Source organism: Lactuca serriola, chromosome 5, assembly GCF_051521515.1.
Source record: "Lactuca serriola cultivar US96UC23 chromosome 5, Lser_US96UC23_V15, whole genome shotgun sequence".
In the NCBI taxonomy this organism is placed as follows: domain Eukaryota; kingdom Viridiplantae; phylum Streptophyta; class Magnoliopsida; order Asterales; family Asteraceae; genus Lactuca; species Lactuca serriola.
In genome coordinates, this window is record NC_136412.1 from 351,540,063 (window position 1) to 351,567,764 (window position 27,702).

At 32.4% G+C, this 27,702-nt stretch overlaps 1 protein-coding gene across 3 annotated transcripts; it reads right to left on the reverse strand.

Annotated features, from left to right (window-relative positions):
• Window positions 1-464: 464 nt before the first annotated feature.
• Window positions 465-17,690, reverse strand: XIJ (P-loop containing nucleoside triphosphate hydrolases superfamily protein). Of its 3 annotated transcripts, XM_079003931.1 has the most exons (38): window positions 16,963-17,690; window positions 15,827-15,955; window positions 15,595-15,738; window positions 15,316-15,461; window positions 15,017-15,173; window positions 14,861-14,919; window positions 14,622-14,781; window positions 14,404-14,553; window positions 14,178-14,314; window positions 13,928-14,074; window positions 13,705-13,806; window positions 13,553-13,610; window positions 13,356-13,457; window positions 13,231-13,268; window positions 12,938-13,064; window positions 12,674-12,850; window positions 12,458-12,589; window positions 12,260-12,369; window positions 12,140-12,200; window positions 11,871-12,048; window positions 11,571-11,776; window positions 11,373-11,492; window positions 11,131-11,229; window positions 10,083-10,196; window positions 9,910-9,972; window positions 9,635-9,745; window positions 9,376-9,510; window positions 9,112-9,189; window positions 8,070-8,222; window positions 6,974-7,114; window positions 6,473-6,613; window positions 6,261-6,371; window positions 5,602-5,751; window positions 5,169-5,308; window positions 4,061-4,347; window positions 2,004-2,395; window positions 1,741-1,833; window positions 465-916 (listed from the first exon to the last, which is right to left on the reverse strand). In XM_079003931.1, the coding sequence occupies exons 1-36, from the start codon at window positions 16,963-16,965 to the stop codon at window positions 2,313-2,315; spliced, it is 4,449 nt and encodes a 1,482-aa protein (XP_078860057.1). In that variant the 5' UTR covers window positions 16,966-17,690; the 3' UTR covers window positions 465-916; window positions 1,741-1,833; window positions 2,004-2,312. The 3 variants fall into 3 exon arrangements, with proteins under 3 accessions (XP_078860057.1, XP_078860058.1, XP_078860059.1); XM_079003932.1 differs by lacking the exons at window positions 15,827-15,955; window positions 16,963-17,690 and having other exon boundaries at window positions 15,316-15,451; window positions 15,595-15,728; XM_079003933.1 differs by lacking the exons at window positions 15,827-15,955; window positions 16,963-17,690 and having other exon boundaries at window positions 15,316-15,510; window positions 15,595-15,701.
• Window positions 17,691-27,702: the final 10,012 nt, after the last annotated feature.

The window sequence follows — 27,702 nt, forward strand, 5'->3', positions numbered from 1 at the left end:
AATTGCATTGAATGCAGATCAACAATCTGATATCTGACATGTCGTTGTTGTTGATCTTGTCTCCTAAGTGTATTACATAAGACAAACAAAATAAGCCAAAAAAAAATTACTTGTCTTCATATCTTTGTCATACTGTCTTAGGAAAGGCAAGTAGCTCGGAAAGCTCAACAACTTCCGATGGTCAATCATTTCGGAAACACTCAATTGCTCGGATGGCCTAAGGATATTTTTTCATGAACTAACAAGATAGATGAAAGCGAATTTTTTATGTTTTAAAATGCTTCTGGTAGGATTTTACGATCCAATTAGAACTTAGGATCATGATCTTACAAAGCAGAGAACAATCTTATATAAGATCTCAATTTTGACAATCTTGAATAAAACTATATATGTTTATATTTTATTTTATGAAAAAAATAAAGTATTTGACAAAATATAAATCTACAAGCAATAAAATAATACTATTTGATTGAACATTTAAATATAAATTACTTTTGGAAATGAAGTAAATATTTACTATGTACCTAAGCAGGATCACGGCCGGTCGGCCACCTCCATGCAATAATTAATATTTCAAGAATTTAATCGAATCCATTACAGTTTCCATGAATTTAAACCTAGTGTTACAAACTCACATAATAGCTTAATGGCAACCGTTACTTTTCATAGATGAAAACCTACAAATAACGATCTGAAACCTATCGATTTTGCAGTATTTGAAAGATAATTTGTATTGAAAAAACAAATTTTGTAGGTGGAAGTCGCACTAGTGTATGTATATATGGAGCCATCCTCAGCACTTGCGGTGTTCACAGGGGTTTTTGCTTCTGCTGTCGTCGTTTGTGTAACTTTATAAGACGGCTTATTGATTGTTTACGTCACCCACATCCACACCCTCCGCCTCAACGACGTGTTTCTGCTAATCAAATATTGCATGCTATTAAAGAGAGATATCAGTCTTGATTTAGCACTTTGCATGTCTTCGTATCTTTACATATTAATGATTACATTACAGTAATATAATATCTTTATCATTAAAAGGTTGATTAGAGGTGATAGATACCCTTGTATATGTAATTTGTCCTAAATTAAACCGTTGTATTTTTTTTTTTTTCTTCACTCCAAGTACCGCGTCTTTCTTCTTTTGTGCCAAGCAGTTGCTTATCCAAAGAATACCAAATGAGGATATAGAAAATGACATTAAATTCATTATCAATTCTTTTCTCTTTTGTACATCAGAATAATGTGTCCTAACTTAAATATCTTCTTATTTCTATTTGGTGTTGATATCATTAAATAAACAATCTAGCTTTACGAAATTGATCAGTCTGGTCGTCAAAAAAAAAAAGGTCAACATTGAATTTTATAAAATAATCAAATGTATCCCATTATGGTCCCATTGAAATTATGATCATATATCGTAATCTGGGGTCGCCAATGGTTTATTTATATATACATATTTTTTGGAATTGATTTAATTTAATGAAAACTATTATTTTATATGTTGAATTCAAGATACGTTAGAGAGTATTTATATACTTGCTCTGTTACTATCTATGGTATACAAACATAAAGAAAAAACGTATGGAATATTTAAAAGTTTTTTTTTTTTTTTTTCCTTTTGAGAGAAGAAAAAAGGAGAACCCCAAATGAGATGTAGTAATAACTTTTTTCAATTATTGGACAATGGTTACTTAAACTAACAAAACTTTAAATACAAAATTATCAAGTTTGTTATACCTTGTATGTCTGTTTCTTGAGATGCAGGCGAAAAAAGCTTCTCATGAAGCCTAGCAGCATAAACATATTACATGCCCAGATGTACAACATTAACTGCAAGTTAAGAATGAGCATGAAATATGATGATGATACAAGTGAATTGATGCCAAATTATATATTGAAATATTGGAAACCAATTCCATCTTAACAAGAGAGAGTAGATTTAATTAGGAACCATTCTATAAGAAAAATAATATATTATATATGTATGAGGGAGAGTGTACCTTGTCCTTGTGGTGCATCTCAACTGAGAATTGAAGTTCCTCCTTATATTCCTGCTGCTTATTCATGTATGCCATATTTACAAACTTATAAAAAAAGAATATTATGTTGAAAACCATGTTAAAAAAATATTATATGGTGGATTGTACATATACCCTGAATTCTATGAAAAATTGATAAAACATACAAAGTAGTGTCTCATGTACAGCTCAAGACCTGTTGATTGAGTTAAGAGTTTTAAGATAAGATAAGAAGAAACTGAAACTGAATGCTCTAATTTATGTTATAACCAAAACAAGCAGGCAGGCAGGCTAGCTAGCTAGATGTTGCTTCTTGTTGTTTTTGTTGTTGTTGGTGCTCTGATGCATGGGAAGTGCAGTGCTCACATTGTTTCCTGAGAATCAAACAAATGCTCATTCAGTTACATTACATGCTGCTTCTTTTTTTTTTCTCTTGAAAATCCATTCTTTATTCTGTCTCCCAAAAATGAGTCAAAATGGATGCATGGCAACATGATGCATATTTACCTATGCATGTGGCAAAATCCTCTGATCAGGTCGGCTTGACCCACAAACACTTGTTTTTGTTTTTTAATCTTATAAGTTATAATATGAGTTTTACTATATTATTAAAACAATAATGTTACCTTTCTGTGACTTTTTTCAACATGTTGTGTACAGTTGTAATCATTCTGTGAGTTTTGGAAACAGACACTGAAGTGTTGTTTCTTTTATACATAATGGACTTAATTCAGTAAGATGTATATGGGTATTATTTCTTTTTGACTTAATAGAGAAAGTCACAAAAAGGTGACTTTCCCCATTGAGTCTCGAGTCTTGACTTTTTACAAATTTGTCTATCATTTATTTTTTCCCTTCCATTTCACCAAATGCACTTTTGTCATTTTCTCATATCTTTTAAACATGGTTGATCCAGCCAACACTCAACAAGGCCTAAGCGATCAACTAACAATGGCACTCAATTTACCAAATCAACATGGTAAATTTGAGTCCATGTAGATATCAACCCCTCTCTTATTCCTTTCACGGGTTCCAAGACAAGCACTAAATGTAAAAAAAAAAAAAAAAGAGAGAAATAATAGATATGGAAGAAGGACAAGTGAGAAAATGAGTTTGTGAAAGAAGATGAAACTTTTGGGTTGAGAAATTGGAGTCTTACCGAAGGTCAAAGAAGAGCTGATGTAGGTGAATCGGCTGATGATGATGCTTTATGCGGGCCTTCTACTGGTACTGGTGTGGGAGGGAGGGATGGGGGGATTATATCTTTCTTCCAAATTTATTTCATGATAAGAATATAATTAAAGATAAGATATGATATGATATGATGAAAAAACAAAATTCTTGGACACCACACAAACAAAGTCTAACAGAAATCACAACTTTATGAGGTCATGTTCAAAATCCAATATGCAATAAAATTAACAGTTTATTCCTCTATCCCAACCAGTTTCTAGTAGAAGGCCCTCTCTCTTCTTGCAAAATCTTACTTAAAGCTGTTTCCAGCTTCAACTGCACAATGTCCATATTTTCACAGGAGAACTTAGCACCTAAGGCACACATACTATTTATAGAAACTAACGACGTACCTAAATTTAACTTTGACAAGTTCACATAGCATATTGTGAAAATAAGATGCAAGGATCCAAAAGAAAATCTTGAATAACATTTATGATGTTAACATAAAATAAACTGTGAGCTATACAATGACCATGAACTACTAAAACCTACCAGGTAAAACCAAATCTATATATCTAAATTTTGGGAAGTCAGCTGAAGAGATTGACTACCTAGTGACTAGTGAGTCAAACTATATCATCTAATAAGAAGAAAAATGATATAAAATCTAACAAAATTTTCCATCAGAAGAAGTCATCAAAGGCCCCCTCCCTGTCACTTTCCCAGTTTTCAGATCCTGCACAAAGCAACCATCGAGAAAAAAAAGAAAGATATATAATACAGTTTTTTCGGCTTTTTTTCCTGATTGGAAGAGATGGATTGATTGTGGGATGATAAGGATAGAAAAAAGACTCTAGACTGACCTGGTTTTTCAGGGGCAGAAAGGTCCTGAACTATCATCTGAAAAGCATTAGGAGTGAGAGGAGAGACTGTCTCTGTAGTAGTAGTAGTAGTAGTAGTAGTAGTAGAACAAGTGGGAGGTGGGAAATTGAAATCGGAATCAGAATCAGTGGATGTGATATCAGAAGAGGTAGATGTGGAATCACCAAAACCATCTCTAACAATGAACCCTGAAGTTACACTCGAACTTGATGAAGCATACAATATACTTTTTAGCTCCGCAAATTGGTCTGACATGCTGTACATCATCCTGAGCCACACTAGATACATCTGGCATTAGTTGTAATTGTAATGGCATCATATCACACTTTCAATAATCTTTTCATCCTATTTATTATTCACTTAATTATCTACACGATTCCTTCAATTCTACACCCCAACTCTTTCAACTCAATATTATTACTGATTAAAATATACTCTACTACCATTTTTACCAGCTAGGTTTTGGGTCTGACTTGGTTACCTCTTTTCTTTCTTCCATGCCTTTACCTATTCATCTCCCAACTATCTATCAAACAAGCTATGCAACACTCTAAATGAATGCAAGTAAACTAGTTTCAAGGAGACTTTTAGATTAATTGCATCAAGGTGAAGCCCCATGTACTAAAACACTGTGAGAGATTGCAAGCAAACTAGTCTTAAGAGAATATTACATTTAGTGTTGTACTATTTAAAAAAAAAGAAAGAAAGAGAAAAATGTTCTATCTAGAATCCCATAATGGTAAGCGACCTACATCTTCAAAAACTAAGGATGTGAGCTTTCAGGCTTTAGTATGGAGTTCAATAAATGGCCCCCTTCAAACCTAAGAAACAGAAGAATATAGGATCATTATGGCATTAATATTATATTCACCTTTATGTGGAAGCAAAGTTGGAGTTGTATCAGTAAATTTAAGAATAATAGCTTGACCAGGCATAACTGTCTATACATATCTTGAAAGCATGTGTTGGATGCATCATTAATGGAACCAAAACTAACTATCTCATTTTATCAGGTGCTTTTTATAATAATAATACTATGAAAAGGAAAGAGAGAATATTTGTTTATGGTGGATGCCACCGTAATATTACCTATTCAAAGCATCTTGAAGTTGAAGTACCCTTTTTTCAGTTTCCTCCAGTTTTATCCGCTTCATTTCACTTGATTCCAGGGCTTCACTGTACTTCTTTTCACATTCATCTGCTCTTTGTCTCTCTGATTCTAATAAATCCTGCATGCATATAAGTACATAAGGTGGATAACAAGTGAATAAGAGAATTAAAATTACATTTTAATTTACTTTATGGCGAGGTACCCTCAATGAAGCAAATATGGCATTTAAATTGGCCTTGATCTCCTCATTAAATGTTTCAATATCCAAGTTCCCCAAAAAATCTCTCCTATGCTTTTTAACTAAAGTTTTTTTCTTTGATTTGGGTATATATATAGTTTAGTATCTACATTTCTGCATGTACATGTGAATTTGCATGTTTTATAGAAAAAAAGTAGAACCGGTGCTTTTACCTTGAGGTTTTCCACTTCTACAGTTAAATTTTCAATCTTTTCAGTATCCACCAAGGAAACTGTGGCTTTCTCCAAAACAGACAATGTTTCACCCGATGCTTCTAATGGAGCCTCACGTTGCTGAACGAGCATTTTGTCTTCCGATTCAGTCTGCAAGATAAGGAAACTTCATGTTTGTCATGAAACATAATGTATTTTCATGTTTAATTAACAAAATTAAAATTGAAATCGATACTAGTAAGGGATGATTTTGGTGCAAAAGGTGGAATTAGATATATGAAGACTGATGAAAAAGTAAGGAATGAATTAGGTGCAAAGACCTGAAGGGGCTCTAAGGTGATGGATAGATAACTCCCGCTATGTTAAGGAAGCACACAAGCCTAATAACAAGTGAAAGTGAAATGCCATGAGGGATCGATATATCCTAAGGTTCTTTTTTACAAAATATAAAAAGAAAAGATGTCCTTGAAAGTTCAGTTTAATGTCTACTTGCATTGAATTTAACCACTACTTGCTTTTGGAAAACCTTAAAACCATAATCATTGTTCATATTCAGATTACTTAGAGGCTTACTTTCCTAATAAAAAATAGAACCTCCTTCACATAACTTTAAATAAATTTACGTATATATAGTATTGAAGTTACTGAAGTTAAAATACCCTTCTTTCAGTTTCTTCCAACTTTTGACGCAAAGTTTTGATTGATTCCAGGGCTTCAGAGTACTTCTTTTCAGATTCATCAGCTCGTTGTCTCTCTGAATCTAATTGACCCTGCATATTGCAAATATGTAAAGAATTAAAAGAGATCAAAGCAGAAAACACCAAAAACATACTTCACTAATCAGGTAATTTGATAATTAAAATAAAATTACCTTAAGATGTTCCACCTCAGCAGTTAAAATTTCAATCTTTCCAGTGTCCTCCATAGAAACTGACGTATCTTTCACAACAGACAAAGCTCTGTCAGATGCTTCCATTGCAAGCTCACGTTCCTTGGCCTCATTCAGATCAGTCTACATGATAAATTAACTTTATATTTGTGACAAGAAAAACACAATTTCTTTCCATATTCATTAAAAAATCAAAACTACAATCCACACTAGCAGCAGTGAGTAGTGACAGCTAGTATGAATGATTTCAGGTACTTGAGGTTGTTTTATGAATTCAGATGTGTTATGTTTCCCTTTCCCTACAACATTGTTACTTATAAGCTAATCAAGAATGATCTCTATGTGGTTTGATATGTTGGTAGTTTGGCTCATATGACACAACTTGTATTTACTTGCAACAAATATTTTGTCTACAGTGTACATATTTGCCACTATTATAATGTGGATGAGACAAAAGAAAGCATAGTCTTGAAATTGAAGTACCCTTCTTTCTGCTTCTTGAAGTTGAAGTACCCTTCTTTCTGTTTCATCCAACTTTAGACGCATAGATTCGACTGTTTCCAAGGCTTTTGAGAACTTCTTTTCAAATTCATCAGCCCGTTGTCTCTCTGATTCTAATAAAGTCTGCATGCCAATAACTATATCAGATTTAGATGCCAATTAGCATATACCTCAACCTTATATTATACCACAATAAAAGCATCATTAATTTGGTCTAACCATTGCCTTACTTTTTAGGCCTTTTCAGATTAAGTGCATAGATTAAATTTACTCATATTGCATCTTCCGGTTTGAAGAAAAATCAGCTCAAGTGTAATGTAACAATCATACAGTTTCTCCTAGGAATGACACCACTTATAGAATTAAAAAACTGAAATAATAGATGTCTAGTCATCAATCAGTAACATAACATGACATGTGTAATCAAGTTTAATATACTCAAATGTTTGCACCTCCTAAATTGCTTTAATAAAAATCTGGATCAGTATTTTGATAATACCTATTGTAATCAGGTTTTAATATATTAAGTATTTATAATTTTAAAAAGAATGGACAAAAGAAGTGCTGCAGGGTCATCCTAACCCGTTTTGACCATGCTAAAAATTTACCCATTTTGACTTGTTACCCAACTTGCTCCACCCACTGATTTTCCACACAATAAGGCATAAAGCAGGAACTAGCAATAAGGCTCAAAGAGAAAAGGGGGTAGGCAGGCAAATGTAGAACGAAAGGCACAATCCTATTTGAGGGTGGGAACGAGTAAGGAAGCTACAAATGAGGGAGCAACAGTAAAAAGTATATACTTTATGAAAAGCTCAAACAGGATGAAGGTCACTTAGGGCCTAGACTACTCCTATGTGATTCTAATTATCCGGAGCTTAAATCACCAGTAAACACCCCTTCAACTCAACCACAGCAGATGTCACTAAAAAAAGCATCTGAAGCTATCATGTACACTAAGATACTGGTGAAATAAACCAATCTGAACAAACACATTGTAGCACATATGCATAATTATAAGACGAAAACCAAGTGGCTGAGGAGGGACAAGAATATTTTTTATTAAAGGTGGAATTACCTTGAGGTTTTCAACTTCTGTGCTTAAACTGTCAATCTTTTCGGTGTCATCACCAAACACAGGAACTTTTTTTACAACAGATAAACCTCCAACGTATGCTTCGGCTGCTGCAGACCCGTTTTCCCTAGCATGCAACCCGTCTTCCAATCCAGTCTGCATAATAACATAATTTAATATTTCTTGTGATACAAACACAATTTCTTTTCATGTTTGTTTAATCAATCACAATCACAATCACAATCCCTGGTAGTGATATCAGGCTAACAGGTAGAATGTATTCAGGAGTTTGAGGTTAAACTCGGACGCAATTATTATATGCTCAGTATGTCTTTTTTGTGATTCTCTTACAATGTAATAAACAGGACTACTGATGGAAATTTCAAGTCATACATGAATCAAAACTGTAATCAAATAACCAAAATGACACACATCAAGCTTTTGGATGGAAAAAGATTATCATAACTACGTTATTTATTTACTTGATGTTGAGGTCCTTCTACGAGAATATATGGCACCTAAGTAAGTCTCACCTGATGAAACTGAAATTCCAAATAATGTATTTCTAGATTATTTTCTAATTCTAAAGTTGTTGTGAGTAACTTTGGTGTATAGTTTAGTATTTTACATTACTGCATGTTCACAATAGACGAAGCTTCATCAGATGCTTCCTTTGCAGACTCACGTTCCTTGGGGAGCAAACTGTCTTCCAATTCAGTCTGCATGATAAGCTTAATTTTATATTTCTGATGATACAATGTCTTTTTCATGCTTCTTGAAACAATCAAAATTACAATCCACACAAGCAGTAAGGTACTATCTATTCAGATATACTAGAATAAGCTCAGAAGTCAGAACACACTAATTTTATGCATCTACAATACATTTCCAATAATAACTAAATAAACTAAGCTGCTGATGGCAACAAAAATGACCTCTTGTATGACCACATCAAGTGTTCAACATTATAAGTCATTTAACACATACAAACCAAGAGAGGTTAAGGAGAGGAGAGAAAAATGTATATTAAATCAACCAACATTACCTTGAGATTTTTCATGGTTGGACTGTGTTCCATTGCAGAATCATGATCCTTGGCATGCCATCCATCCTCCAATTCAGTCTGCATGATAAAGCTAACTTCATATTTCTGATTATAAAAGCATGTCTTTGTCTTGTTTTTTGGACAATCAGAGTTACAATCCACACTAATGGTAACAGCTAAACAGGCAGCATGCATGCATGCAGGAATAATGAATAAACTCAGATTCAAAAGTTTTATATATTTACAATTTTTTTTTGTGATTACCTTTAGGTTTTCTGTTGTTGAATGGTCAAGCATATCACCATCCTTCATTAAGACTACGGCTTCTTTCATAATGGACAAAGCTTCCCCTGATGCTTCAGTCGCTTCCTTAGCAAGCAATGTACCACTCACATCAGGCTGCAAGATAAGATATGAGCACAATGACTTTCATTCTTAGTTAAAACAAATTTTCATTAAATTTCATCTAGTTATATATTTGGCAGTTTTAAACTATATATGACTTTCATGCTTGTTGAAGTACCTTTCTTTCAGTTCCTTCCAACTTTAGACGCATAACTTTGATTGTCTCCAGGGCTTCAGCATGTTTCTTCTCAGATTCATCAGCTCTCTGTCTCTCTGATTTTAATAAAGCCTGCATGCGTTAAATATATAAGATGGCTAATTTGAAATAAATCTTCTCGAGAACATACATATATGTCATCATTTATGGAGGACTAAACAAAAGCAATCATAGTCTGAAGTTAAAAAAGTAACCTTCCTTCAGTTTCTTCCAACTTCATAAATTCAAATTTTTACCTGGGCTTCAGCATACTTCTTCTCAGATTCATCAGCTCGTTGTCTCTCTGATTCTAATGAAGCCTGCAAACATATAAGCATATAAATAATAAGACAGGTATTGCTGTAGTAACACATACAAATCACAGGGTGGGCAGAGAGATTTTAATCATTTTATATGGAGCAAACCATACCTTCAGATTTTCCACCTCAGCAGTTAAACCATCGATCATTCCCCCATGGGCCCCATCAGGTGTATTTGTTGCATACTCGTGTTCCTTGGCAAGCAATGATTGTTCCAATTGGGTCTGCATGATAAGGTAACATGTATTTCAGGTATCTGATGCAGCCTCAATTAGTTGACTTGTCTACTTGTCGTTTGATCATCATATAACCATGTGATCAAGAGCCTACTGATGAAAGAATAACTTTCTACTGTGGTCTAACACATGACATGGAGGCATTCACATCAAGAGCCAAAAAATTTGAGAGGCATGAAATATACTGAGATATAAGATTATTGACGGAAAAAAAGGAAAGAATAAGGTGCAAAGACCTAGTGGAGGAGTTTTTAAGGCTGTGGCATGTTATATATAATGACTTAGAGGCTGTTTCTTTTTTACTTAGTGAGCTTTATGGGTTAAGAACTTAATCTGGACAGCTGTACATGGCTGTTTCGTTTATACTTAATCTGGACAGAATGACTTAAAGGATTAAGCCAAAAAAAAAAAACTGGCTTAATGTATTAGGATTTAGGACACCAACCCTTTACCTATATTTTTCTGCAGTGTTTCCACCAAACTCCTTTCAGGTTAAAATTGATGAACATTGTTAAAACTGATGAAAATTGTTCGTTGGAATGCAAGGGTAAATGGGTAATATGATTATTTAGTCACATTCAGATGTTTATTCAGTCAATAAAAGAAACAGATCTTTATCTGGACAGACATCATTACCTACACAGCATCTCTACTGCTCTACCCATACAGGACTTATTCAGGGAAAAAGGAAACAACCCTTTAGATACCTAATACTAGAGTAGTTTAGTCTATTCTATTTACAATTAGTGATTTTTATCAATTAGTTAGTATAAAATAACCTTTAAGAAATGCAGATAGAGATAGACATGTGCTTCACTTCTGATTCTGGTATATAGTTTAGTATTTTATAGCCATACATGGTAAGCAAATACAAACCAGTGGAATGGAATGAAGGATTATCTACAAAATAAACTAATGTTACCTTTAAACGTATTTCATGCTCTAAACGTTGTGTAAGCTCTTGTACTTGTTTTTGAAGCTTATCCTTCAACTCTTGCAGTGCCCCATTGTCCCTTGCAGCCTGTATAAGTTGAAAGTAAGCAACTAATGATATAAAGACTGGTTCAGCAGAAGTTTTGGATAGAGAGAATTGTAGAAAAACAATAAATGAGAAACTAGGATTGATGAAAAAACTTATCAATATATAAGATAAAGAAAACAAACCATCTTTAATCTGCGAAGCTCTCTCTTAGCAACTCTTTGCCTCCATCCACATTGTGTTGCCACTGTTGCCTTTGAGAGTTTCTTATACTGAATATACTCTCTATGACCACGCCATTTGGCCTACAAGAACTGACTCATATTAGAGCAACAGAAAAAGGTTTGGATTTATAGATAAGCATGTGAAAGCTAGGTACTGACTTCTAAAACAGTAGCTGCCTTTTTTTGTCTCCTGTATCCGAGCTCATGACGAGCTATCGTTGCTCTCACACCTGCCTGAATGAGAACCACTGCATGCCTGAGTCTGTTGTAGGAAGTCCTTAATGTGTATCGCCTAAAGTTAGTCTGAATTTTCGTTGACACAGCTGTCTTTCTCATATCTTCATATGCCTTAGAAGCAAGCTTTCCTGATAAGAAACAATACAAGGATGAGTGTAAAACACAGTTCCATTATTATATATACACACATCAAGAAAAAACAAGCAGAATCCAAGAACAGACCTCTGCATAAAGTTTGCAAGGCAACAGCAAGATTGGCCATAGCAAGAAAACGCCTCCTAATGAGAAAACTTCTTGTTGTTCTCTGGATAGTTATGACTGCAGCACTAAGCCTTTCTGTTCTCCTTGCATCTAATGCAGCCATATGACCAGCTCTAAGAAAAACTTTTGTTTTCCCAATCTGTCAACTCATATATAGACTTTATATAAGTATAAACTAATGCATATGAACAGAAGCCAAACATTGAACTAATCAATAAAGACTTAATTACCTGATACCCTCGAAGTCCAGCTGTGTCCAGAATCTTTCTACAAGCATCCTTCCTGTCATGACTGTTGATACAGGTGATAAGTAAACAAATCCATTAGGTATTTAAATCAATTGTACTTACTTTGATCTTAAAACTTCGGGAAGTAGAAGACCAAATCGCTTAACAAAATCAGCAAAAGCCTTGTTGGTAGGGTACCCTGCACAGCTTATACGAATTGCTTCTAGAACCCCCTTCATGAAGAGTAAACAAAAGAAACTTCAAATATGATTCAAGATATCTTTATAAAAATTCAAACATCATTATATGCAGTCTACTCACCCCACAACGTAATTGATGAATGATGTTGACATTATCAAAGACAGCAGGTTTAAGAAGATTATTTGGCTTCACACATCTGATATAGTGGGGCTGTGTGGAATTCAGAGTCTCCATCAATTGTTGAAGTTGTTGCTGCATTAAGATTATACGTTTCGGTTTAAACTTTTTATATCATAGTTGATTAACATTGTCTGATTATTTTAAAAGAAAACTTACTTTGAAGCGAGAGCCAATAGATGAGAACTTGGATTTGGATTTTTTCGTTGTTTCCTCGCTTGGTGGAGGGAAAAGGGCTGCTACAAAAGAGCACTTTGAAGTACTCAACAAATCTTGATGTTCAGGAACAATATAATCTTTGTTTTTGTCTAGAAATTGATCAGACTGGTAGTGAACCTGAATATTGACACCAAACACATGCTTTAAGCCTAGAGAGATGTTAGCAGCCTTCTTACCTGTAAGATCTTGAGAAATATACATTACCTCTCCAGCATAATGAGCAATTATGAAATCTGAGCGTGACAATTTTGGTTTGTTAAACCGTTTGTGTTTACTGAATGTCTGGTAGAGCTTCTGTGAAAAAGTTTCAGGAGTTGATTTGGGAAACATACTGGAAACAGAAATAGTCAGTCAGTCATGAGCTACCAACAACCTTACTCAACATGAATACAGAGACATATTATCAATATTTGTGCACTCATAATATATCTAAAAGTAAATGCATATAAGTACGTTAAAATAAAGACATGGATGCATTTGGTTTGAATGTTGCTTACCAGGCTTCATCAAGTAGAGCAATGATCCCACCAGGTTTCTGCATATAGAATAAAAACATTGATTTTATAGGTTTCAAAAGAATGAGTTGAGGAATTCATAAAAATAAATTTAATGTAGATTGAACCTTTTCAATAAGATCTAGGATGTCCTTGTTGTCTACAAACTCTATGTAGCTCCAGTCAATTTCCTCTTTTGTGTATATCTCTTGTTGCATCCTAAAAACATGCTGCATAAAAGGGGACAAACAATTGGGAATCAATTAAATGCTCACTCTCACAGAGAGGATATTAACAGCTTTTTCAGAAACACCACAAGTCACACCTGATTGAAGTGTTGTTGCAGCTTCTCATTAGTGAAATTAATACAAAACTGCTCAAAACTGCACAATTTAAACAGATTTATGATTCAATTATCTCAATCAAGTCAACGAAGAAGCAGTTATATTAATAACAGTTCCAGCTAAGAATTTTCACCTATTGGTTTTAAAGCTCTCAAAACCATATATGTCAAGGACTCCAATCAGAGAATTTGACTTCGGATCTTGCCCAATTGACACATTAATTTTATCCACCAACCTGTAAATATCAATAATCATGCACCTCCACAAGATAAAGTAACGAAGAAATTGTTTCAAAAGGTACCCGTTGAACAATAAACTAATAAAATAAATCAGATCAACATGAAAGGCTGCATTACCAGTCAAACAAGCGAGAATATAAGGTCTTAGCCAAACCATCCCTGCTGAAGGTTGCACCTTCAGGATCAAGGCTTCTCTTAATAACTTCTTCTGGAGTAATCATCACACGCTTCAGTAGTGCATCTTCTAGTGCATGTAGATCACACCTGACAAAGTAGACAGCAGTTCAAACATATAGACACATATATATAGACATGTGTTCAAAAAAGGGTAACAGAATTAACAATATTATCAAAGCTGTACACACACATTAGCAGCTCTGCTGTCATCTGAAGATGAAATTTGGATTTATCATCTTTCAAAACTGAAGAATCAATCTCTTCCCCTTTGGCAAATTCAAGATTACCAAGATGGAGAATTGAAGCCACAACTCTGAAAATTGCATCCTGGAAAATATGTATGTTAATGTTATTGCCAGGTTATTACACGATAAAAAAAATAATAAACTGTTCCGTTTTGAAGAAGTTAAATTAACCTGTTCCTTTTTGCTTATTCCAACAATATCCATGGCTCTCCTAGTAGCAAGATAATCATGGGCATCGCTTACACCAACAAGTTCATAGCAATTTGATTGATTGAGATAGTGAAATGATTTAGGATCTCCCAATTTATATTTCTTGGTTTCCTTCAAAGTTATGAAAAGAGTCAAACACAATTTAAGTAATATAATATGTAATGTAATAAAAAAACTACCTCTGGAGGTGCTGCACAAAGGAGATAGAAACAATGATAGTTGCGTTCAGGATCCGAAATTTGGCAAACACGAGATCTTTCTAGAAGGTATGTCCGGATAGCTGCTCCAGATATTCTTCCATGTTTATCAAACTGAATCTCAACAAATTTTCCAAAACGGCTGCATGCATCAGGAGATATTTTTAGCAACTGAAATAATTACCAAATTTCTTGCACCATGACTTAAAAAAGTTCTGCACCTGGAATTGTTATTTCTAACAGTCTTTGCATTGCCAAATGCTTCCAAAACTGGGTTTGACTGCATTTACAACATAGAATCAAGAGAATATGATAATTGGTTCAATGGAGCATTTAATGAGATACTAGAAAGATTTGAAGTTACTTTGGCATCTTACTTCTAGAACTTGTTGTTCAACTGTTCGCCCTTCTGTGCCTCTGTGTCCACCAACATGTGCAAGATAGCGCATAAGCATTTTAGTAGTCTCGGTCTTACCTGCCCCACTTTCACCACTAACCAAGATGGAGTTGCTTTTTCCTCCATTAACCATTTCCCTGATTCATGATTCATCTCAAGTAAGCATGTCTATGAGATCCTTTAGATGATATATATATATATATATATATATATATATATATATATATATATATATATATATATAAACAGAACACAAAAGGAAGGGAATGTTATAATTACTTGAAAGCAATTTCTGCAATTGCAAATACATGAGGACTTAAAGCCCCAAATTGTGCTCCTTTATATTTTTCCATCATGTGTGCATCATACAAGTGGGGCAAACTTTGAAATGGGTTAATGGCGATGAGTATATTGCCTGTATAAGTCTGCCACAATGTCAGAGTAGGATATAATATTATGACAAGCCTCCGATAACTGCAGTAATTAATCAAATGTTTTGTCTCACCAGACTGAATGAACAAGACTAAAAAATGAAACTGAAGTTGGAGATCCTCTTACATAGATTTTATCTCTTTGATATCTGATAGCTAGGTTATGCAAAACTCCAGGCTCATGCAAATAAGAAAGCTTCGTCATGTCATCAACTCCACCATCAGGAGTGTCCATCTCTTTAGGGTAGATTTTTGATAGTTTTGTAACAACCTATCCACAGTAAATGGTAAATAAAATGGTGAAATTGGTGAAAATACCAAATGGACATTTGGCAAGAGCATATGATTGGTTGACTTACTTTCTTCCCATCAGTAGTTCGGATCTCAGCTTCTGTTCCATCTATTTTCAACACTTCTCCATCGATCCAAGCCACTGATGGGTTTTCCACCCATACCTGAGAACCTACGGTAATTTTTCCCGCAGAATCCTGCATATGGATTCAGAGACTCATCAGAAGCCAGAATTAGGGTAGTAATGAAGATATGAAGGTCAATGAGGAATAGGAACGACTTTAACCGCATGAATATACTCTAATCATAAAATGTAAACACCTTTATAGGAATCATCCACATATTCTATCATAGTTTCGGATTCTGGCAATTCGTTGAGAAAATGGTATAAGAAACGTTATCTTGTGATGATTCAACCAAAGAATGGTCCTTGTTAAGTTAGAGGAAGACATTTTGGATGTGGGCATAACATAAATAACAAAAGCTATCTTCCCTTTTATTCCAAACCTGAGAGATTGATTCTTCTCATAGTTGCAGAACTTGGTCCCTATAGTTTATTAATTGTCAAAAGCCTATCAACTATATATCTTTTCATGTAGGGGTTTATAAAAGAACTAAACATTAATGTGATTTCTGAAGGGGTAGAAACCTCGAAAAACTTAAGATTTAACATGATTTTTGGTATTAAAAGATTTCATAGCATTTTCTACCATCACTATTTCACTTGTATAGGTCAAGCAAGTCTAGAAGCCCTCTCTAAGTCTATGCTCCCAAACACAAAAACGTACACAATTAACATAACTAAGTTAAGCTAAATATCCTTTGACTATGATCTGAAAGTATTCAGTTTCAATTTCACAAAACCATATTCTACAATTACTGAAGAAAATTTTATAATTTGAAAATTTAAATGCACGCAAGATAAAAGATATGGCAACAAAATCTATTTAGTATGTTGAATTACACTATAATTTATCAATCGTGCATCAAGAACAGGGCTAAATCTCAGAAAAGAAAGGCATAATTGTGCATATGGATTTGATATATAAACCTATAAATTCTTGACGACAATCAGCTCTATCGTGATTTTGTATGGATAATAAGTCTTCACACAGTGTACTCTCTTAGAAAAACAAAAAGTTTGATCATTGCCCGTATACTTACAGGTACAACAAAGTAAAAACAGAAATACATAATTACATACCATCAGAATATCAAATGCGCAGCTCTGACGCTATAAATTCCTTCATCATTAAAAAAAAATGTGCATCAATGTCCCCAATCTGAACACGGAAATCAAATCTCTTCACCGTGAAAACGCGAGTGCGTTTATTGATACATGCCACGAAATAACCTAATCGACAAGAGCGCAATGCTACCGTGTATCCACAAATCATAAAGCGAACGGCCTGCTACAAACACCCCCTGAATTTCGAGATCAACGATCGTCCACTTCCAATCCCTCCATCTCCTCCCGATGTTTACATCAAAAATACAATTCGGTCTTCCATGATATCATGTCAAACACAACCGCGGCTGGGAAATTCGTGAAAGAACAAATATAAATGAAAATCAGCGTTTCTGGAAACGATTGTCGGAAAAAAGAAATGGATATATCGAATCCGGCGAACGTAGAGATCGTACGACGATGATGTTGAGTTGGAGAGTGAAGCTGGAATTTGCCAATTGGATTGAACCGGTTTGGTTTGTGATGTCGTGGCGCTCGATCTGCGAGACAATGTTGATGGAAACCCTAACGATTCGGAGCCGTTTGAATCACTGTAGAAATTCGCCGATTTGTGGGAGCTCTTTGTGGTTGTGGCTCTCTTCATCTCTCTCGTGGTTTCGGATCCTACAAGTTCGCGCCTCAACAATCCGTTCCTACTGCCATGCACAGTAGGGAAATTTTTGGTGGGTAATCCTAATAATATCTTTGCCTCGTTATTTTACAATTTATGGATATATGTAATATCTTCCTTTTGGTGTGATTTGACAATTTATAACCTGACAATTTAGGCTACAATTTAGTGTTTTAAGAAATAAAACACGCCTTCAAAACATAAATATTTTCAATATAGTAAAAATTAATTAATAGTACAAATCTAAATTTAATGTAATACTTGTTCATTGGATAAAAAATCAGAGAAAAAAAAATCTATATAAAAAAGAAATAGATAAAAATCAACTACCAAAAAAATAATTATTAAAGGATAGGACTAGAAACTAAGAGGAATGAATACTAGTACATATCCAACATCAAATCAAAAGTATATTTCTAATAAACTTTTAGGGATAATGAAAGGGCTTTTATTAGAAAGTCTCAAATTTTTGAAAAAAAAAATTCAATTTAGGTTGCCTGTGAACTTACATGTTTAAGTGTTTTCCGCCACATGAAATTTTTTATAACCAAAATAATTCATCAGTAAGTATTGTGTATGTTTATATTTTCAGGAGCTTGACATGAAGGCGTCATCTTGGTTGTCATTGAACAGTTGGGTGCCATTGAAACTATTCATAGCAGAAGCAATGGTTTTTCTCGATAGAAATTATAGCAAAAAGTTGTTTCCTTGTTTAAAATTCAAAGATACATACATTCCATTGAAGTTAAAATGTAAGGTTAAATGCAGTAAGCCATAAAAACTTTTAGTTGTTAACTGATAAACAACAATACATGTAACCTTATTTTGTAATTACTCATAAGCAAGAGTAATGGATTTTTATGAAATTATTCCACTCGTTTATTTGATTTAGGACATTGGAGGAAATAGCAACGTACATTATAATTTTTACTACATTCTCATATCTATTTACCCTAATAATCACACACAATAAACCAAAATTAATGAAGAACATATAAGCAATGTCTCAAAATTATGCCTAAAGATTATCATATTCACCCTAATTTTGGGGCAAATCATACAACTTAGTTTTATACATATAAATTATTAAATATGTAACATAAAAACTGAAATTAATTTCTCTAAAAATGTCTAAAATGCACGATATAGCAACGTACTTTTAGTTGAGCAAGAACATGTCCCCCTAATGGTTTTCTGGATCATATGTAAATACCCCAACACCTATATCAATTATCACTATAAAAAAAACATTTATAAAGAAGTCACTATTTGAGTATATTTCATTTTTTAACAAAAAAAAATGAATAATGTTTTAGAATTTACTAGTGAATTAGAAGTAGAACATTGCTTTGTGATATACATTGGTACATCAAACTTTACAAAACTAAAGGAAAATCTTGATTTTGGACCATCCATGCAAGTTGGAACCTTTTTGGACCCTATACAAAGTTTTTTGAATACCACATGGACTAATTTTGTAGTTTTGTCTTGTTGAAACAATTAAGTTGTGCCTCAATTCCACTGAACCACAGAGGACAGAAGAAAAGGCAAACGGTGGAAATAGGAGGAGGCGATAGCGGGAAAGATGAAGCATCTGGCAGTGATCAATATGAAGACGAAGACAGCGAGCCTTAACTTTAGCCAAAGCCGATGAATAGTAATCGGCTCAGTCAATTAATGTTCATAAGTATGTTCTTTTTTAATGTTATATAATTTCATTAAGTTATGCCTCAATTTCATGGAACCAGTGGCGGAGCTAGATGGGGCGTTGGGGGTACTACAATACCCCCAAAATTTTGTTTTATATATATAAAAAATATTATTTGTAAACATGTTTCATGTTATTGTACCCCCAACTAAAGAGATTATAACATGTTTTTTAATGTCCGATATTAGATAACTACATATAATATATTTACAATATTTGTACTCGCATATCAAAATTCATGGTTCCGTCACTGCATGAAACCACATAGAAACATAAAAATGCCAAATGATGGAAGGAGAGGGAGCCGATGGCGGGAAATTAAGATGAAGCATTTGGCATTGATTGATTGGAAGACGAAGACGGTGAGCCTTAACTTTAGCCGAAGCCGATGAACAGTAACCGGCTCAGCCAATTTATGTTCATAAGTCTGTTCCTTTTTAATGTTATATATAATGAGTCAAATTAAAATTGAAACATTTGAAAACTTTGTTAAATATGAATTAGTCAAATTACTTACACAAGTTAAACATGTTGAAAGTTATTCAAAACACAATTGTATTTATATGTTTTCAACATCTTAAAATATTTTATTAAATATAGCGTATTATTAAATAATATATATTTATTCAAAACACAATCTGGGTTTTAGTTCAAACCCCGGTTTTTTTTGGATTAGTGGTCCTTTTGAGCTAGTTTCGTTGCGGATTTGGTCCTTTGGTAAACTGAAATGATTGTAATGCCCTTAGGATTTATTTTTTATGTTTATTTCTATTTAATTTAAATAAAAAAGAAAATAATTAATTAATTTGGACCTCTCTTTCTCTCTCTCTCTCCTACCAGCCACACCTTTTAGTGAAGCTACCACCAAACACCTCATCGGTTTCTATTATTCATCTTCTTCCCTTTTCACCAAATATCATATCTAGATCTGAAGAACACCCAAAAACAAAAATCATATCCAGATCTGATGAACCCAAAGCAAAAAAAGTATCAATTTTGATTTTGTTCTTTGAAAAGAAGAAAGAGAGTTCGATTTCACACACCCACACACAACTACGATTTCATCTGAAGAGAAAGAAAAGAGCTCAAGAACATACCAACATATCTATAACCACAAGTTCATATTTGCTTAAGTTTTTAGATTCAAGTTCCTATTTGATTTCGGGGTTTATTCTTGAGAGTTAAAAGTAAGAAAACCCAACCTCACATATCTGTAACTATCGATTTGTGTGTGTGCGAGTTCGTTTATGAACAAAAAAACCATGATTCAGCTGAAGAAGAAGAAGAAAATATGGTGATACAGGTGTGAGTTCTTTAAAGACGAAGATGGAATCAAGGTGGTTTTTTTTTTTACTTTTATATCTGTTGAAAGACGAAGAGGGGATGAGTGGCGATTTTTGTGTGTTTCTTATCTGTTACAATGTCAGATACACAAGTATGTGTGAACATTCATGTGACCAACCTAGGATTTAAACAGATACGAGATGAACAAATTTGAGAAGGGGTTTTCAAATCCATAAACGGGGAAGGAGAGTCTTCAGATCTGGCGATGGATGTGAAGTGGTAGAAAAAATTTAAGTAGAGATGGAAGTAGCAGACGGTGGTGGTAGCGGAAGATGTTCTTGAGTTCATGAAGATGTTCTTGAGTTCATGAATATGTTCTTGACGTGATGAAAATGTTCTTGGGTGATTATCACACACACACACACACAGAGGTGGGCCCTCCATTATTTTTTAAATGTTAAAATAAATAAATAAATATTAAACTTAAAAAAATGAAAGAAAAATGAAAAATAAATACCCCAAGGGTATTATAGTCATTTCAATTTTCAAATGACTATTTTCACACACAAACTAGTCCATAATGACCACGAAATCAAAAAAGTCGTGGTTTAGACTAAAATCCCAAAAAAATGCATACCACATGGACCATTTTTACAGTTTTGTCTAAATTATATATTTATAATATTTATAGTAACTTAAATCAAATGCCTCGTAATATCATATATAACAAGTTATGAGACCCATATATTATATAGGTTAATTTATATATATATATATATATGCTAAAATATTTGAGAACTTTGAATTTAAAAGAAAATAAGAAAAATAATAAATTATTATAATAAAAATGTTTTTTATCTTTTAAATTTAAATGTTTAAAAGAAATTAATGAGCTTTAATTTTGAAATTTTTGAAATTAAAAGATAAGTTCATTAATAAAACTGATATCCATTTATTACTATATTAAAATATTATGTGGAATTTAATAAAATAGAAAAACTCATAAAATGACATGTGGAAAAGAATTAATTCAAAATAACAAAAAAAAGAACCTTTATAATACTACTATAAAAAAAAAAGATACAAATAAAACCATGATTCATTTGTCATAAGATTATTAAACATAAATAGGCTTTTATTTTTTGAGATTAAATAAATAATATTTAATAACCAAAACAAACATATACAAGTGGTTAATTACAATTCAGATTATGATGTAAGTGAGTCGAGCTACTCGTAAGCTACTCAAAATCAACTTGTTAAAAGCTTGACTCGAGATCGAATTATATGAGCCCGAGTCGATCTCGAGGTTAAATATGAGACTCTTTTATTAAATGAGCTTGAGTCGATCTTTAATCAGTGAGCTCGCAAGCCTAAACGAACCTAAATGAGTTTATATATAATATACATTATTTTTTATATAATAAAATAAAATAATATTTGAGGAATTGGGGATGTAGGTTATTAGTAAACGAACTTCTTAGCAAGCTTGAACCGAGTCTAAGCTTATTTAGGCTCATCGTACAAAAAACGAACTAATCTCGAGCCCAAGCTAAGTATGACCAATCTCGGGCTCAACTTGGTTCGTTAACATCCCAAGTTCAGATTGACATTCAAATATACTTGAACCTTAAAAATAAATTCTTTGTATAATTTGTGTGATTTTAAGAGTACCTAGTAGTTGTGAATTTTCTTGCAACGAAAAGAACTTGCAAACTCAAATTTTCATGCCACTTAGGATCTGATTTTTTAATATTTATGGAAAGATGATTTGCAAAGTCACGTCCAAATATAAAATATGTCAATTATTATCTATTAGTCTCATAATAATATTTATAATTTTTTAACAGTTATTTATAACGTTGATATATATATATATATATATATATATATATATATATAATATGTGCGACCTGGACCTCCGACGATTCTTCTGGTCTTCTGCTGCGGCGGAGATCTGCTAGTCACAATCGGAGAGATATGTTAGAGCCGTCCCAGGGACTGTGCCCCGGGAGCGAACTCCGACGATCAAGTTAGATCAGTTGATCAATTTGAGATGGTCCTCCATAGCTGGAGAGAACCATCTTGGTGTTGGTGGTGGTGTATGGCGGCTGACAGCAGCGGGTGGCGGCTGAGCCACCCGGCCGGATTATAGTGTGGCGGCTGAGCCAAAGGGAAGATCCCCCTTCATGGAGGAGGTACTATTCATTATATAGAGGACAATTAGGTCAATCGAAATTAGGTCAGGCCTTGGGCCAACCCAATTCAGGCCCAACTACACAAGGAAAAGGAAATGAAAGTATATTGTGATGATAACTAACACAATGAAAGTACAATGCTATGAATAGGTGAATTGTCGAATTACAATACATAAATAAGAAAAAGGAAATGAAACTATATTGTTATAATCAACAAATAAATGAAATTCATTGCCATATTTTAATATGATTTTTCACCTTATGATAAACCTATCAACATCATTTGTTGTGCTTTATATGGATATTGGGATTAATCATGAGATGCTACCTTTGATTTATGATTCAAGGCTTTAGCCAATTGTTCCTTGGTTGCCCCTTGATCTTTATTACTACATCAACTACTTCTTAATTCGACGTGACCTAGAGAATTGAGCATGAATTAGAAGGATTTCGGACTTTAAAAGCTTTTTTTTAGATCTCACAACCGTTAGAATATAATACAAAACACAATTTAAGTGCACCTTTGAAGGAGGCGGAGAAACAGAATTAGAAAGACCAGAAGAAGATGATACAATGTGACGACCCAACGCCTGGTGTTCACCCTGACGAAGTCAGACGGCGCTCGATAAATTCATACTTTCCTAATGGACACAACGAACAAAGATTTTGCAAATTTAGGCTAGTTGGAAAGTTAAATTCCATAATAAAGTTACAGAATAAGGGAAATCCTTTTAATCATTGCTTTTGAGAAACATATAAAATGTTGAATCACTGACTTCAGAGAGTTGTTCATTTATAAATTAGTTTATAAATACCTCTATACCTGCAACATCACATCATTGTTGAAGTAATGAAAATTGTTTGCCACACATATGCCTACACACCTGAGCGTAATGTGAGATCATTGGATATTTTGAAGAAACAAGTGTTATACAAATATCTTAAGCAAGTATTTTGAAGTAACAAGCGTCTTACAAATATTATAATTAATGATAAGGTTTTGTATCCACATAGCAAAACATTAACGTAATGCTTTACTCAAGGACCTACTGAAAAGCTTATGATTCTAGACTAAATATGGTAAACTAAAATAGAATAAGGATCATTTTTGTAATTTACCTACAAACTGAACACAAACTTACTCTTTTTTTGGTCAACTTCTTGATTGAGCAACTTCTTGATTGAGCAACTCGTTTCCATTAAAATTAAACTAAGTAATTTTTCCGCATCATCTTTGTTATTGTGATTTTTCATGCCACTTAGGATCTGATTTTTCAATATTTATGGAAAGCTGATTTGCAATGTCACGTCCAAATATAAAATATGCCAATTATTATCTATTAGTCTCATAATAATATTTATAATTTTTTAACAGTTATATATATATATATATATATATATATATATATATATATACACACACACACAAACTAGAAAAGTATGAGGCTCGTGCTAAGCACGACCCATAGAGGGTAATTTGGGTATTTCTTTCAATGTTATTTAAAGTATATTGTGATGATAACCAACACAATGAAAGATGAAAGTACAATGTTATGAATAGGTGAATTGTCGAATTACAATACATAAATAAGAAAAAGGAAATGAAACTATATTGTTATAAACTTATAATCAACAAATAAATGAAATCCATTGCCATATTTTAATATGATTTTTCACCTTACGATAAACCTATCGACATCATTTGTTGTGTTTTATATGGATATTGGGATTAATCATGAGATGCTAACTATGATTTATTATTCAAGGCTTTAGGCAATTGTTCCTTGGTTGCCCCTTGATCTTTATTACTACATTAACTACTTCTTAATTCTACGTGACGTAGAAAATTGAGCATGCGTTAGAAGGATTTGGGACTTTAAAAGCTTTTTTTTTAGATCTAACAATCGTTAGAATATAATACAAAACACAATTTAAGTGCACCTTTGAAGGAGGCGTGGAAATAAAATTAGAAAGTCCAGAAGAAGATGATACAATGTGATGACCTAACGCCTGGTGTTCACCCCGACGAAGTCAGATGACGCTTGATAAATTCATACTTTCCTAATGGACACAACGAACAAAATTTTTGCAAATTTAGGCTAGTTGGAAAGTTAAATTCCATAATAAAGTTACAGAATAAGGGAAATCCTTTTAATCATTGCTTTTGAGAAACATATGAAATGTTGAATCACTGACTTCAGAGAGTTGTTCATTTATAAATTAGTTTATAAATACCTCTAGACCTGCAACATCACATCATTGTTGAAGTAATGAAAATTGCTTGCCATACATATATGCCTACACACCTGAGTGTAATGTGAGATCATTGGATATTTTGAAGAAACAAGTGTTATACAAATATCTTAAGCAAGTATTACGAAGTAACAAGTGTTTTACAAATATTATAATTACTAATAAGGTTTTGTATCCACATAGCAAAACATTAACGTAATGCTTTACTCAAGGACCTACTGAAAAACTTACGATTCTAGATTAAATATGGTAAAATAAAATAGAATAAGTATCATTTTTGTAATTTACCTACAAATTGAACACAAACTTACTCTTTCTTTTTTGGTCAACTTCTCAATTGAGCAACTCATTTCCATTAAAACTGAACTAAGTAATTTTTTTTGCATCATCTTTGTTATTCTGATTTTTCAATATTTATGGAAAGATGATTTGCAATGTCACGTCCAAATATAAAATATGTCAATTATTATCTATTAGTCTCGTAATAATATTTATAAAATTTTTAATAGTTATTTATAACGTTAATATATATATATATATATATATATATATATATATATATATATATATCTTAATTACCTTATAAAGCATTTTTGGTCAAATGCTGAATTTTAAGTCGTACAAACATACAATGCATTTGTACAATCAATTTATGCATTACAAAAAGAGTAGAGTACATATGGTCAACAGTTGAAAAGGTCAAATCTCTTATCCCCTATTCTTAGGCTATTTTGACCCGGTTCATTCCTTATCTCCGTATTTCCCCAAATCTCGCAATTTCTGCTCACAAATCTTGGATATATATCGTTGACGTTTCCATTTCTAGGGTTTAATTCATCTTTTCAGCATTCAACCACCATTATCACACCCGTCGCTTGGCGCGGGTAAACGGCTAGTATATATATATATATATATATATATATATATATATATATATATATATATATATCATACATACTTATAAAGCTAGCATTTTTTCTTGAATCTCATGCATTTGAAACCCCTTTTTTTAACTTTCTCAAACCACATTCATTTGAAGCCCCATTTTTTTAACTAATGCAACTCAAAAGTTTTCTTAATTATGATTTAACACTCAAAAGTTTTATAACTTATATTATGTTTAATTAGCATTTAGTGTAAAGTTTACTATAAAAAGACCAATCTTTTGTGTCTTTTGTGTTATATAAAATCTTACATGTAAAGAAGATTTGAAGATATTGTGATTCAAAAGTTTTCATATAGTTGAAGCATTCACGATCTAAATATGATGATTTGAAGAAATGGGTTATATCGCATCGATGGTAATTGTAATATGATTTTTTCTTTCAACCAAAACAAATGAAGCTTTACTATTCTTTCTTTATATTCAGTTTCTCATTTAATATTTATATGTGATTTGTGTGTATTACTCGATCTTGAATGTGACTCTCCAAACATCAATGTTTTGCTTCGAATATCTTTCTGATTCTTCTTTTTCAAGAAAAATATTTTGATTGCAGGTTAGTGAAGAATTGTCATCAAGTTTCTATGGTTGAATGATGTTAGATGAAGAAAGAAGATTCATAAAATTGATATAGGTTTTTTTGTTTGAGAAAAGTTGACAAATGTTAGTTTTTTCTTTTGATTTAAACGTATGTTTATGTAACATCTTTATTTATATATTCAACCACTCAATGCTCTTAATTATTTGATTGTAGTTTTTCTATTATAATTATGTTTATTTCTATTATTTTTTTGTTGGGTTATCCTACACAACATATTTAAAAGACAATATTTAAAAGATAACATAATTTTGAACGTTTGATATGTAATTATAATAGACTTATCATGATATGTTCTTCATATGAAAATAATTTATCCATATTACTACGACAAGAATTACATATGACATTTACGAAAATATATATATTATATGTGATTTGTTTAACATGTATATGCACCTAAGTATGTTATAAATTTATAATTAAAATATTTATGTCTAATAATTGAAGGGATTAAAATGATGCATCAAAGCCAATTATTTAGACGAATATAATAATAATAATAATAATAATAATAATAATAATAATAATAATAATAATAATATACATTTCCAAGTACCGCATTCATTTGAAACTCATACTACAACTTAAAAGTTTTCTAATTTTTGTATATTTATTAGTTACAACTCAGGAGTTTTTAACTTATGATTATTAATTAGTAATCAGTAATAACTTTTTATTTTCCTTTCTTTTATAAAGTTGTAAAGTTTTGCTCATTAAAAACATTAATGTATTTGAAGATATTTGTGATTTAAATATGAAGAGTTAATATAAATGTTATAATAGATTTTTTAGTGTTTTTATGTTATTAAAAGTTATAGTGTTTATTTTTCATATTTTTTATTATTCGTTGTATATATATCTTTTTTAATACAAATGTTATAATAAAACATTTTCTATTTTTATGTTACTAAAAGTTGCAATTCATATTTTTGTTCATATGTTTTGTTACCCGTTATATTTTCATTCATTTGATATATAATTTACACAATTTTAAACGGTTTATAAAATTATCAAATAATTATATATATCACAATGACTTAAAAATTAAACTATAATGTTTAATAAAAACTAATATGTTAAGTATATGTTTGCTTTACT